The sequence below is a fragment of the Pteropus alecto genome, unplaced genomic scaffold, assembly GCF_000325575.1.
Source record: "Pteropus alecto unplaced genomic scaffold, ASM32557v1 scaffold3, whole genome shotgun sequence".
Classification (NCBI taxonomy): domain Eukaryota; kingdom Metazoa; phylum Chordata; class Mammalia; order Chiroptera; family Pteropodidae; genus Pteropus; species Pteropus alecto.
In genome coordinates, this window is record NW_006442484.1 from 65,412,356 (window position 1) to 65,425,247 (window position 12,892).

Here is a 12,892-nt window from a genome sequence, read left to right on the forward strand (position 1 = left end):
AAAAACAAGTTTCGGATTACTCATCTTGTAGGGTTCTCACCTGTAACTGTTCCTTTACTGAGCAAAAATTCCAGGAATTCCAACAGTGGGTATACTGGTGACTTAATTGTCAACCAAGAAACCTAGTTAAATTTCGGTTTGAATTCTAAGATACTAAGTGCATGGTATGCTTTGTTTACTAACTCCCTTTCCATTTCTGTAAAGTTATTCAACCATAAAAACCAAGAAAAACAAAAAAGCCAACCTACATATACATCTTCAAATCTACAAAATACCCCAATGAATTATTGGGCAAAGAAAATATTCTACTGTATGGTCAGTATGTTGTAACTGCTAGCCCCCGAAAGACACACGGACCACCAGAAATCAGTGAGTTATAGGAAACACGCTCTTTATTCAGCCAGCTGGGTCTGCCAGGGGTACGCAAACCCCAAATTAAGCAGCCCCGAAATGTAGAGGTACAGAGTTTTTAAGCCCTAAATCCCATTCCTCATTCTGTCTTAAACACAGAGGTCTATTTTTCTCCTATTCACTACCTGTCAACTCACAGGTCAGGTGTGCAAGCGGGGGTGCAGAAGCAGAAAGCTTATTGTTAGAATGTTATGTTCCCATGGGTGATAGCCTATGTTCCCATGGGCGATAGCCAAACAGTAATTTTCCAGCCAGCACAATGGAACACTTATTTTCCTGTATTTTAATAAAATTGGCCAAAGATTTTTCCGCAGGAAGGTAGAATGGTATTTTTCCCTGAAACATCATAAAATCCTATGAAATATTTCAGTGATATGAGTTATTCACTTATTCATCTGGGTAGATATTTAGGTAATAGAAGTTGCTAACAGAAATCTGTGAGAAATATATTGTTAATTCCTGTGGAGGAGGAATGAAGAAATCCTACTAATGTATTTTAAGTGTAGTTAAATTCAGTGTTCCCTGCCATTTTGAAATATCAAAATGATTCTGTCCTCCTTTCCAAGAGGCTACATAAAATTACTTCTTCCTATTAACCTTTTCTACATTGCATTTCATCAATACACCAATCAGTGCTCAAGAATATCCTTATTTTCATCAATCTTGTACTTACTACACAAGTGAAAGTTATACCATACACTATGGTGTTTAGTTAGCAATCTTGTCAAAGTATAACCTTTTGCAATATTACAGAAACTGACAAGAAACATATTGTTATAAAAAAGTGGGCAGCTTTGGAAATCATACATGCTGTAGGTAAGTTAATATTCAGCATACAGGTACTAACGGTATTAAAGCACAGTAAGAAATAAATTATGAATAATTTCATATTTACAGTGTTCACTCATGGTTTTATTTAAAAAAATTTTTTTCCCCACAGGGAAGGGAGTTATTTTGGTGTGACTCACAAGAAATCATTACAGAATAATAAGTACTTAAATATAATCCTGCCAGGTTGTATCTTGAGTATATGGTATTTCTTCTCTTTATAAGAGTAATTTCTTGTTGAAAAAAATGCTTTTTATTGGGTATTGGATAGTATGAGATTATTGATTTTGTTGGGTATGCTCACAATATCGTGGTTATATAGCAAAATGTCCTTATTTTTTAGAGATATATTCTAAAGTAGAGTTTAAATGTCATGATTACTATAATTTTAAAATTCTTTAACAATAAAGAGAAGGTAAAATAGCTATTGTTATAGCTAATGAGTATTTGTGTATTCATTATACCATTCTCCATATTGTGTGTTTGTAATTTCCATAATAAAGGGACTAAAAATTAACTTATTTCTTAAAAATGTGTATTCATACAGCTATAACCCATGGAATGCTCTATTGTACAGTAATGCTTTTTTAAACAAATAGTGTAGCACATTTTTATCCATTAAATAAATATTCCTAAAACTTAGACCAAAGTTTATATCACTAAAACTGAAACCAAAGTTTCAGATGATAAAACTTGCCTAAAAACATAGAACTTAGATTCTATCCATTTGGATCATATACAGAACACTGGTTTCAAAGATTTAGTATGTTCAAAATATATATACTTGATTTTAAAATTTACCGATTATCTTAAACCTGATTAAAACTCAAACGTGTATAAATACTATGAAAATATTAAACACTGATAATTATTTTTCTTGTTTTAGGTGAGAATGGAAACTCAGTTAACCATGTCATTATTTGAATAAAAAACTCTGCTTGCATTTCTCCTGAGTATTGTGTGATATCTCTAATAGGGAACTTAATTGCACAAAAAGGAATTATTTTAAATTTAATTGAAAGATATACTCCTACATTTTCATTCATCCAATATATATGTATATATAAAATTATATACACATATATGTCCAATTTAGTATTGCCTGATAAAATCATATAGCAGCCAGAAAACTGGTTTTGAAATTCTCAAGGTAAAAAAGGAAAACTGTCCAAAGTATCTTCATGAAGAAGAAAGACATTAAGAGTTTCTTATTTAATAAGTTTCCAAACATTTAATGTATAACCAAGAAAAGGGATATTATAGAAACTACCATTGTATGGATATGAAACAGCTGGTATTTAGGTACCATATGCTATTCATTAACAAATTTTAAAAATATGAGAAAATACAGTAGCATTAACTACTACTTGACACTCTTACTAAGGATACTAAAGTTGATAGGTTGATGTCATTTAAAAGAGAGACTGAAAATTTGAGGGCAAAGAGTTGATGAAAACAATGTTTATGAATAATTAGCACATCAGTGGTGTGCAGGTAGAATCTGAGAGGAAAGTCTGGAGTGAGTGGGTATGTCTTCTAGATGTTGAAAAACAAACAACATAAACAATTCAGTTATGCAACATTTCTTTAGGACCCACACTATCAGGCTTTATATTATGAACTTTATATTACTTTCCTCATTTAAGAATAGAGTTACTAGCATGATATATATACATCAGGGGAATTCCACATAGTGCATTTTTATTTCAGCAGAAGAATGACACTTTCTCACTAGTCTTGTGGCTATGATGATGAAATGTTGGATAACTGTGCCTAAGGTACATTCAGAACTGGCCAAATTTAAGATATTGATTGATAGTGGCCTTGACTTGTTCAACATTCTTATTCAAATTTGGGACAAAGCTAAGATATAATTTACTTGAAATAAATATAAAGAACTGCAATTAGATTTTTTAAAAAAATCAACTGGGTCGGGCCTGAGTAGTATTTGGATGGGAGACCACCTAGGAAGACCAGGTGCTGTCCGCGTAAAAAAGTTAAAATTAAAAAAAAAAAAAAAAGGATTATAAACTGACAAGGTCCTTGCAATCTGAGGTTAGCCAAGGGCTGCCTCACCTAAAAAAAAATAAATTAAAAAAAAAGTCTACAGCCATGCCACCCTGAACAAGCCCGATCCTGTCTGATCTCCTAAGCTAAGCAGGGGCAGGCCTGGTTAGTACTTGGATGGGAGACCACCTAGGAAGACCAGGAGCTGTAGGCGTTTAAAAAAAAAAAAAAAGGGATTATAAAATGACAAGTTTCTTGCAATCCGTGAGGTCAACCAAAGGTTGCCTCGCCTGAAAAGAAATAAAATAAAATAAAAAATAAAAAAAATAAAAATCAACTGTATTTGGCATGACTGGGTTAATATGTAAAAAAGTATAGGAAGTTTTAATGCTTACTTTGAATCAAGCTGATGATAAAACTGCTTAAAAATGTTATCTTGGGCTGCATTAATAAAAGTATTCTCTCCGATTTGGGGAGACCATACTTGAAAAATAATACATGTTCATTTTAGAAAATTGAGCAAAAACAAAACACTCCACAATTCACCACTCAGATAATATATACACATAATATATGTATTTTTATAGATCTTGTGGTTTGTCTTCCCTTTTGCTTATATTGTCTTGGTGGCAGCAGAAGTGTCTATCCATGTCCTTGGGTCCTTAGATTCTGCTGAGTGTTAAAGCTCCCCTCTTAGTGGAGATTCCCAGCTGCCAGAAATTGGAGTCACATACCATCTGAGCCAAGGCAGTTTCATCTGCATCACCTGGACACTCATTAGAAATAGGGCTATGCATCTGAATCAGAAATTCGGGGGGCGGAACCTAGCAGTCCACTCCTCGTTTCCAAAACCCTCCTGGTAATTCCATTCCACAGTGAATTTTGAGAACTGACCTGAGTTTAACCTTTTGATTTCTCAGATGTGAAAGCCAAAATCCAAAGAGGTTTTCAAAATTGATTTGAGAAAGTACTAGAATCTTCACGCAGTGAAATTATCCCACAAGATTTGTTTTTTGAGGTAATTGTTAAGCAGTATTTGAAAGAATGTTAGGCTTTATCTATGTTTTATTCACTTGATTATTCATAAGTGTCTTATTCCCCGAAGCAAATTTGTGTGCCATTTAAGTACCCCATTCCATCACTACTGCTCTCTAATGAATCTCTGGAGAGTGACCCTACAGCTTTCATTTTTAATAAGCCCCTCACACTTAAGTTTGAGAACCACTAACACAGAAGAGGTTTAAAGTGGTTAAGAATAAAACTAGTTAGACTGGATCAACGTCTTTTAATTTGGTTCCACGGTGAAAACTCAACAATTTGCTAATGTTTTTCATAAACCAATATAATATCAGAGATTGCTCCAGAAATCTGTAATGGCATGGCATTAAAATATTTTGAGAAAGAATAATGTAGTTTCCTTATCATCTGGGAACAAAAGGGATCACTGTAAGAGGAACAAGATCACAAAAGCAAGAACTAGAGTTGAAATCATGGATCATGGATCCTGTTCTACACTACGGATGTAGTCAGCTTTGACTTTCCATAGTATAAGTAAAGGTCATCGACTTCATCTCAGCAGTTGTCAGGAATTTCAGTTTTTTAAGATTACATTGTGTGGAAGAATAGATTCAGGAAAAAAAGATACAGCATCTGGGAATAAACTGCAAAATCAAAATGATCTACCTTGAATTTTTGTGGCATATAACGTTTTTCCAGATGCTTTTACATAAACTTTAATTTTATCCATATGACAGTCTTGTGAGAAAGGAAATTAGTACCAATAATACCGTTTTCGAAACTACTGAATCCACGAAGAAACGACAGCGAAGTTGACAGAACTAGGGAAATGAAAGAAAAAGTTGTCTGTGAGAAAGGGAGTCAAAGGAAGAGAGATAGAAAAAGCTGAGGTCCAGGTTAGCACAGAGGCTAACCTGGCAAGGGAAAACAGCTTTAGCGGGCAAATAAGTTGGGGGGTTGGGGGTGGGGGAGCCGAAGTGCGAGAAATCTAGGATTAGAAAATTGGAATTTACTTATCTGTCCCAAAGAAGATGGGTGAGTTCAAAAGATGAGAAAAATGATGAGGAGAAAAATGAAAAGTAAGGCGGCACTTAAAGCTGCACAGAAGTTTTGTGGGCTGACATTATCCCTCGGGCCAGTGACCACAGCGCTCGGCCACAGGTTGAGAATAAAGCCGAGGTAGTCGCGGAGGGCGCACGCGAGAGGACAGCGGGGCCCGGCGGCGCGTTCACGTCAGAAGAACAAAGGCCGGCGGGGGACTTCCCGAGCCACGCAACCTGTGGGGGCCGAAGGGTTAACCGCGCGTCCGACTCCCGCGCGCATCCCCACTCCAGTCGTCGCTAGGAGACGCCGGAAGTGGGGGAGGGGCGGGCTGGGCGGCCGAGGGTGGGAATCTTTTTCAGGCGCCCGGGGGCGGAGAGAGGCGAGCGCGCGTGCGCGCCCCCGGCCGGCTGTCGCCGCGGTGACCGTCCTCGGAGTCCGTCGGCTCGCGCCCCGCCCCCGTTCCTGCTGCCCCCTCCCCTGTAGTGCGCGGAGGGGTGTTTCTCGCTCCTCCCGAGTTGCCGCTGGCGTCGCTGCTCCTCCTCTCCCAGCGTTGGGTTTCCCTGGCGCTGCCGCTGCCGCTACCTCTGCGGTCTGCATGAGGAGGAGGAGGATGTGAAGATGGCGGAGCTGCAGATGCTGCTGGAGGAGGAAATCCCGGGGGGCCGCCGGGCCCTCTTCGACAGTTACACGAATCTGGAGCGAGTGGCCGATTACTGCGAGAACAACTACATCCAGGTGCGACGCATCTCCTGGCCTGGGCGCGCGGGGCCTGGGGCTGGCGAGCGGCGCGTGAAAACGGGGGGGGGGGGAGCGGGGCCGAAGCCGCGGCGGGGACACGGCCCAGCCGAGCCCGCGGTGGGTGGGGGGAGGAGCAGGGTGGGTGAATGGGTGAGATTCCTCCGGTTGGAGGAAATTGTAGCCTTCAAACATTTTTAAAAGCCATGAATCAGTCCATAGTGCGGTGTATGTGTGGTGTCCCCGCCTCTTCGCTTCTCCTGCCCTAGGTCGCCCCCGCATTTGCTGCCAGTCAATTTTCGGGATGGCGGCGGAGGCGGAGAGTGGCATTTTCTTTTTGACAGAATCCTGCTCTCCTATATGGCAGGTGTGTTAGGGCGATTGATGGGGCACCCCCTCCCCCAAAGCTCTGGAGGATTTTTCAGGGGCTATGTTATCGCAAAGTGAAGTGTCTCGGTTTTCTATTCATATGAATGCCTCGAGACTGTTTTTTGTTGTTGTTTGTGGGTTGTGTGTGTGTGTTTTTTTTTTTTTTTGCTTGTCTTTTAGGTTCTAGCGAGGGATACAGTAAAAGAGCAGTTGTCTCTTGTTGGAAGTTATTGCTATTTTCCTCCCTTCGAGACTGAGAAACTGTATGATAAGCTTATCCCGCCCCCATCCCATTAGAATGGGTAATTTATTTTCCTGTGGGAAAAAGAATTGTGACTATTTTTCAGAGTCAATTAGGAAATGATCCTCATGGTTTAATTTTTCCCGTGATGGTTGGTTTGGCACAGGGACTCATAGTGGTAGCGCTATGTGTATGTATGGAGGAGGAGGATACTGGGTGAGACGAGATTTAGCTGCATTCGGATGAAGCAAGAGTCTAGATTTTTAAAAATTATTTAAAAATTACTTGAAAGACTAGGTTAAAGCTCACAGTTTGCAAATTCAGCATCTTTTGTTTTCTTTATGGCTGATTCTGAATTATATTTTTTTTTCTTCCCAATTAAATTCTCTTGAGACAAAGGTGGAAATGGAAAAAGTATGTTAAATTGTTCTTGACCGTGGTCTTTTTTAACCTGCTCTCATCTCTCTTTCTCCTGGCATCCTTCTTATTAACATTAGCTATATTGGGAAGCATTCTCAAGTCAGTATAAAATTTTTAAAAGTGTTAAAATTTATAGATTCATAAGTTTTGTAAGGATTGCATGGTTAATCAAGGATTAGGTATTGTGAGATTTTACTTGATTAGACATATATTGACCTCTGTATTATCGTGTAGGAAATATTTGTGTTGGAGAATGAACCAGACAGAATCCAAGGCTTTTAGAGGCAGTTGAAAGTATGGCTAGAAGGAAAAGAAAGAATATATCTTGGGTCAAAGATTCACAGAAAAATACAGTTGTCCATATTTGTAGGGTGCTTTACTGATGCTGAGTGGGGTAGGAGAGATTTAAAGGTTCAGTTGCTCAATTTTCCACGAAATGTATTCAAAAGTCTTCTATGGCCTGGCAGAGTGTGTTAAAGGTTGATGAGATACACCTAGTGTCTACAGAATTCCACAGTGCAGTTAATAGGAGCAGCTGCATATAGGAGAGAGCAAATGAAAACCATGTAGTGTGTTAGTTTATACTGTGTAATGGACTGCAGGTGAGAAGGACTGAAAGAAGCTATGCTGTCTCAGGGAATTCACATTCTCTAGAAGAGGCAAATCTAAAGGACTAAAGTGATTCCATTGCCTTGTGCAGCGTATTACTGGAAAGAATTAAAGGTCAGAAGAGAAATTGAGGGTGTAAAAGTGATTGTCTTACATTTATTACCAGTAAGTAAAGAAACAGATTTGTCTCTCTTTGGAAGGTAATTTTTGTTGTATTTCAAGGTATAGTTCCTCTTAGATTACAATTGTAACGTAAAGGTAAAAAAAGTATTTGGATTAATAAAGCTGACAGGTTAAAGGGATTGGCAATCGTTGTCTTTTTATGTATTTTGTACATTTCCTCTAGTTGAAAAGAATGTTACTGCCACCATTTGTCTTAGCATTGGGACTCAAAATTTATTGTGGTGGCATTTTAAAATTCAGAATATAAATATTGATTAATAGAAATGGATTTGGATTTTAAAATATTTATTCGATTTAGCATCTAAAATAGATTTTACATTTCTACCTTTTAGATTATCATGTTTTATGATCCGGTGAGTATATTATTGGTTTTCTCTCCCAGATTCCAGCTCTTACATGATTTGTTTATAGTAAAGTTGATAAACAGAACATGGTGATAGTGATTTGTGCTGACTTAGCTGCACATTTGGCTGGCTTTCCTTGCAGTCCAAAGAACTGACCAGCAAAGGTTTTGATGCTGCCTGTGACCCTGCCATAGATGAAGTTAACTGGTGGGATCAGTGACCAGACGGTCAATTTAGCCTTATTATATAGCATTATACCCTAATATCCAGCTCAAGTTAACTAATCAAACACTCATTTTATCTTGTGGAAATATATAATTTTTGCTTGTAAAGCAGAAAAAGGACAGATTTGTTGATCATATGTAACAAAAGGTAAGGTTCTTTGCTCAGTGTTAAATAGCTGGTTTTATGCATAGGACTATCCAGAAATTAAGATAAATAAGAATATTCTAAATTTGGATTATGTTCTATGAAATTGAGCAAAGGAGGGAAAATGATTGCACTGTCCTTCTGAAAACAATAGTACTGTTTAAATTTTCTGTCGTAAAAATATCCTTCCGATATATTATCCCCAGTAGGAGTGGTCAGACATTGCCAGTATGAACCTACACACAAAACCTACAGATAGAGCAGAGCAGGGTTGTAAGTAGTTTTCCAGGTTACTAACGTAGGTAACATTAGAAACTTAAAAATCATCTTTAGTAAAAATTTAGATGATTTTTGTTTTATTATTTCAACCTGTAGAAAAAAAGTCAAAATATTTTTCTAAAATGTGATGATAATTATAACTACAACTTGCTGATGTTTACCAGATTAGTGTTCTTTATTTCTTGCCTATAAAAAAGAACTTAGTAATTGTTAAGAATTTTTTTAAATTTTTTTATTTTTCAATTACAGTTGACATACAATATTAGTTTCAGGTATATAACATAGAATTAGACATTTATATAACTTATGAGGTGCTCACCTGATAAATCTAGTACCTGACACCATACATAATTATTACAATGTTATGGTCTCTCTTGCTTATGCTATGGTTTACATCTCCATGACGATTTTGTAACTACCAATTTGTACCTCTCAGTTTCTTCACTCCTTCACCCATTCCCCTAACCCCCGTCTCATCTGGCAACCATCAAAATGTTTTCTATCTATGAATTTGTTTCTCTTTTCTTTGTTGGTTTGTTTTTTAGATTCCACATCTAAGTGAAATCGTATGGTATTTGTATTTCTCTGACTTATCTCACTGAGCATAATCCCTCTAGGTTTATCCATGTTGTTGCAGAAGGAAATATTTCATTCTTTTTTATGGCTGAGTGCTGTTACACTGTATATATGTACAACTTCTTTATTCATTCATCTATTGATGGACTCTTAGATTGCCTCCATATTTTGACTGCAGTATAAATAGTGCTGCAATGAACATATGTATGCATATGTCTTTTTGAATAAGTGTTTTGAGTTTTCTTTAGATAAATACCCAGAAGTGGAATTGCTGGGTCCTTCCTTGTCTCTTGTTATATATAGCCTTTATTTTAAAGTCTGTTTTTTCTAGTACAAATATTGCTATCCCAGCTTTTCGTTTGTTTCCATTTCGATGAAATATCTTTTTCTATCCCTTTACTTTCAGTCTGTGTATGTCTTTCAATCTAAAGTGAGTCTCTTGTAGGCAGCATATGTATGTTAGAGTCTTGTTTTCTTATCCATTCAGCCACCCTGTGTCTTTTGATTGGAGCATTTAATCTGTTCACATTTAGAGTAATGTTGATAGATATGTAGTTATTGTCATTTTATTATTTGTATTTTTGAATTTTTTTTTCTTAAAACAGCCCATTTAACATTTCTTGTAATACTGGTTTGGTGGCGATGAACAACTTTAGCTTTTTCTTTTCTGGGAAGCTTTTTATCTGTCTTTAAATTCTAAATATAGCGTCACTTGTTGTAATTCCTTGCTTTTCATCACTTTGAATATTTTGTGTCAATCCTTCTGGCCTGTGAAGTTTCTGTTATGAAATTGGCTGACAGTCTTATGGGAGCTCCCTTGTAGATAACTGCTTTTCTATTGCTGCTTTTAAAATCTCTCTTTGTCTTTAACCTTTGCCATTTTAATTATGATGTCTTGTTGTGGGCCTCTTTGGAACTCTCTGTGCTTCCTGGGCTTGTTATATCTATTTCCTTTGCCAGGTTAGGAAAGTTTTTTGTCATTATTTCTTTAAATAGGTTTTCAAGTTCTTACTCTCTTTCTGGTACCGCTATGATGTGAATGTTGTTACACTTGGTGTTGTCCCAGAGGCCCCTTAAATTATCCTCATTTTTTTTTTCTTGTTGCTGTTCTGATTGGGTGGGTTTTGCTACCTTATCTTCTAAATTGCTGATTCGATCCTCTACATTTAATCTATTGATTCCCTCTAATGTAGTCTTCACTTCTGACTGGTTCGTTTTTCTGTTTCCTATTACCATTTTTTTGCTTCTTATTTCTTTGTTGAAGTTCTCACTGAGATCACTGAGCATCATTACAACCAGCATTTTGAATTCTGCATCTGGTAGGTTGCTTGTCTCCATTTTGTTTAATTCTTTTTCTTAAGCTTTGTTCTGATCTTTCATTTGGGCATGTTTCTTTGTCTCCTCATTTTGGCTGCCTCCCTGTGTTTGTTTTACATGTTAGGTAGAGCTGTAGAGCTGCTATGTCTCTTGATCTCAGAGTAGCTTTTTGTAATAGATGTTCTGTGATGCCCAGTGGTTCAGTCTCCCTGGTCACCTGAGTCAAGTGCTCCAGGTGTGCCCCTTGTGTGGGCAGTGTGTGCCCTTCTATTGTAGTTGAGCCTTGATTGCTATTGACATATCAGTGGAGGAATCGACCCTCGGGCTGATTGGTTGTGAGGACTGGCCATTACTACAGTGCAGGAGCTGTTGAGCAGGGATTAACCTTACAGAGCAGGATTCACTTTAGCGGGGCTTTAGTGCCTGCCGGGTCTGCCCTTTGGCTGTGTTGTTTGTGGAGGTCGTTAGGTGGTGCTCTGGCTGGTCTGAAGCTGGCCACTGGGTGTGTTGGTTCTGAGGCTTCTTAGGAGGGGCTCTGTTGCAGGCCAAGAAAGCCGCTGCCTGTGCCATGCCTGGGGATACTTGGTATGAGCTATAAAGTGATATGCAGATGATTGCCACTTGTGCTGGGCTTGGAGGTGCTTGGGAGAGGCTAAGCTGCAAACTCAGGTTGGCTGCTCCTAGTGCCAGGCTTAGAGCTGTTTAGCAAGAGGTATGGGGCATGCCAAGGCCAAATGCTACTTGGTTGGGGTTCGTGAATCATTGGGAGATTTTAGAAGTGCAACAGCATGAGCCAAGACAGGCTGTTTGTATGGAAAAGCCACTGGAAATGGCTTGGGTGGGTCTGCAAGTTGGGGTCTCAAGGAATTACCAGGCATGGTGAAAATGTGTTAGCTATGTTGATGGAGACTCAGACATGGTGCTCATCTGCATGTGCAGGCTGGGTGGTTGGAGGGCTCAATAAAGGAGCAATGACTTATATCAGCACTGCTGTCTTGGAGACAGCACTTCTACCACCATTGCTGCCCCTCCAACCCTCTCCCTGAAGCCATACAATTCAATTTTTTCCTGTATGTCCCTGGCATCTTTCAAGCTGCTGCCCCAGTGCTGGAGTTCAGCAAGTGAGTCCATCAGTGAGTAAATGTATGCATGGGTCCTTTAAGAGAATGCTTGGGACTCCAACAGCCCTCTCACGCAGCCACAATCTCCGCTGGTTTTCATAGCCAGAAATTATGGGGATTTCTCTTCCTAGCCCTGGAACCTTGGGCTGGGGAGCCTGGTGTGGGGCTGGGACTCACTCCTCAAGGGAAGACCTCCACAGCTGAAATAGTTCTTTCAGTTTTTAACTGTCACATATGGGTGTGGACCCAGTCCATTCCACATCTCTGCCCCTCCTACCAGTTTTGAGGTGGCTTCTTCTCTATGCCCTTAGTTACAGGACTTCTGTTCAGCTAGACTTCAGACAATTCTCGATGGTGGTGGTCTGTAATTTTGAGGTGGTCATGGGAGGAGGCAAGCACAGAGTTTAAGCATTAAGGATTTTTTTTTTTTTTTGAGATACATGTAAAACTTATGTTTCTTTTTTTTCCCACTCATTAATATAAACATTGATGCCTAATCTAGGAAGTTGCCAGAAATTAAAAAAAATGTTTTAATTAACTTGGAATCTACATTTTTACAAATAGAACTTTATGATATGAGTTGCTTTAATATTTTGGTAGATGAAATCAATTTATTGTTAAGTAAATCTGAAAAACCAATTTGTTCATATTTACTTTTTTTTATTGTTGCTTTTTGTGAGCAATAATTCATAGATACATAGTAAAATTCCATTGTCCATTATTTGGATCAAGAGCAAAATCATCCAATAATATGGATTTGCTCAGAACAGAAATTACGAATTTACCTTAAAATTTATAAGGAGATTATAGAATCATGACTGTTACCAGTTTCATAAAAATTAATTATTAAAATGATGTAAAGATTTGAAATTTAGATTTAAAAAAATCATAGAATACATGATCATTATTGAAAAATTATTAGAAAATACAAATAGGTATTAAACTTAAAATTGTCTAATCATTTGAATACAAATTTGGTATTTATACTTTTAAGTCTGATATACACACATGTACTATATATG

General features: G+C 38.0%; 1 protein-coding gene and 1 pseudogene across 5 annotated transcripts in view; both read left to right on the forward strand.

Annotated features, from left to right (window-relative positions):
- Window positions 1-3,341: 3,341 nt before the first annotated feature.
- Window positions 3,342-3,460, forward strand: LOC112470681 (annotated as a pseudogene).
- A 2,220-nt stretch (window positions 3,461-5,680) lies between these two features.
- Window positions 5,681-12,892, forward strand: part of ABI2 (abl interactor 2) — an 85,249-nt gene continuing 78,037 nt past the window's right edge. For 2 of the 5 annotated variants that reach the window (XM_015596535.2, XM_015596536.2), the window contains exon 1: window positions 5,681-6,042. In XM_015596535.2, the coding sequence (XP_015452021.1) occupies window positions 5,926-6,042 (117 nt within the window). In that variant the 5' untranslated portion in view covers window positions 5,681-5,925. The remainder of the gene's footprint in view (window positions 6,043-12,892) is intronic. The other 3 variants (XM_015596537.2, XM_006921374.3, XM_015596540.2) reach the window with 3 other exon arrangements.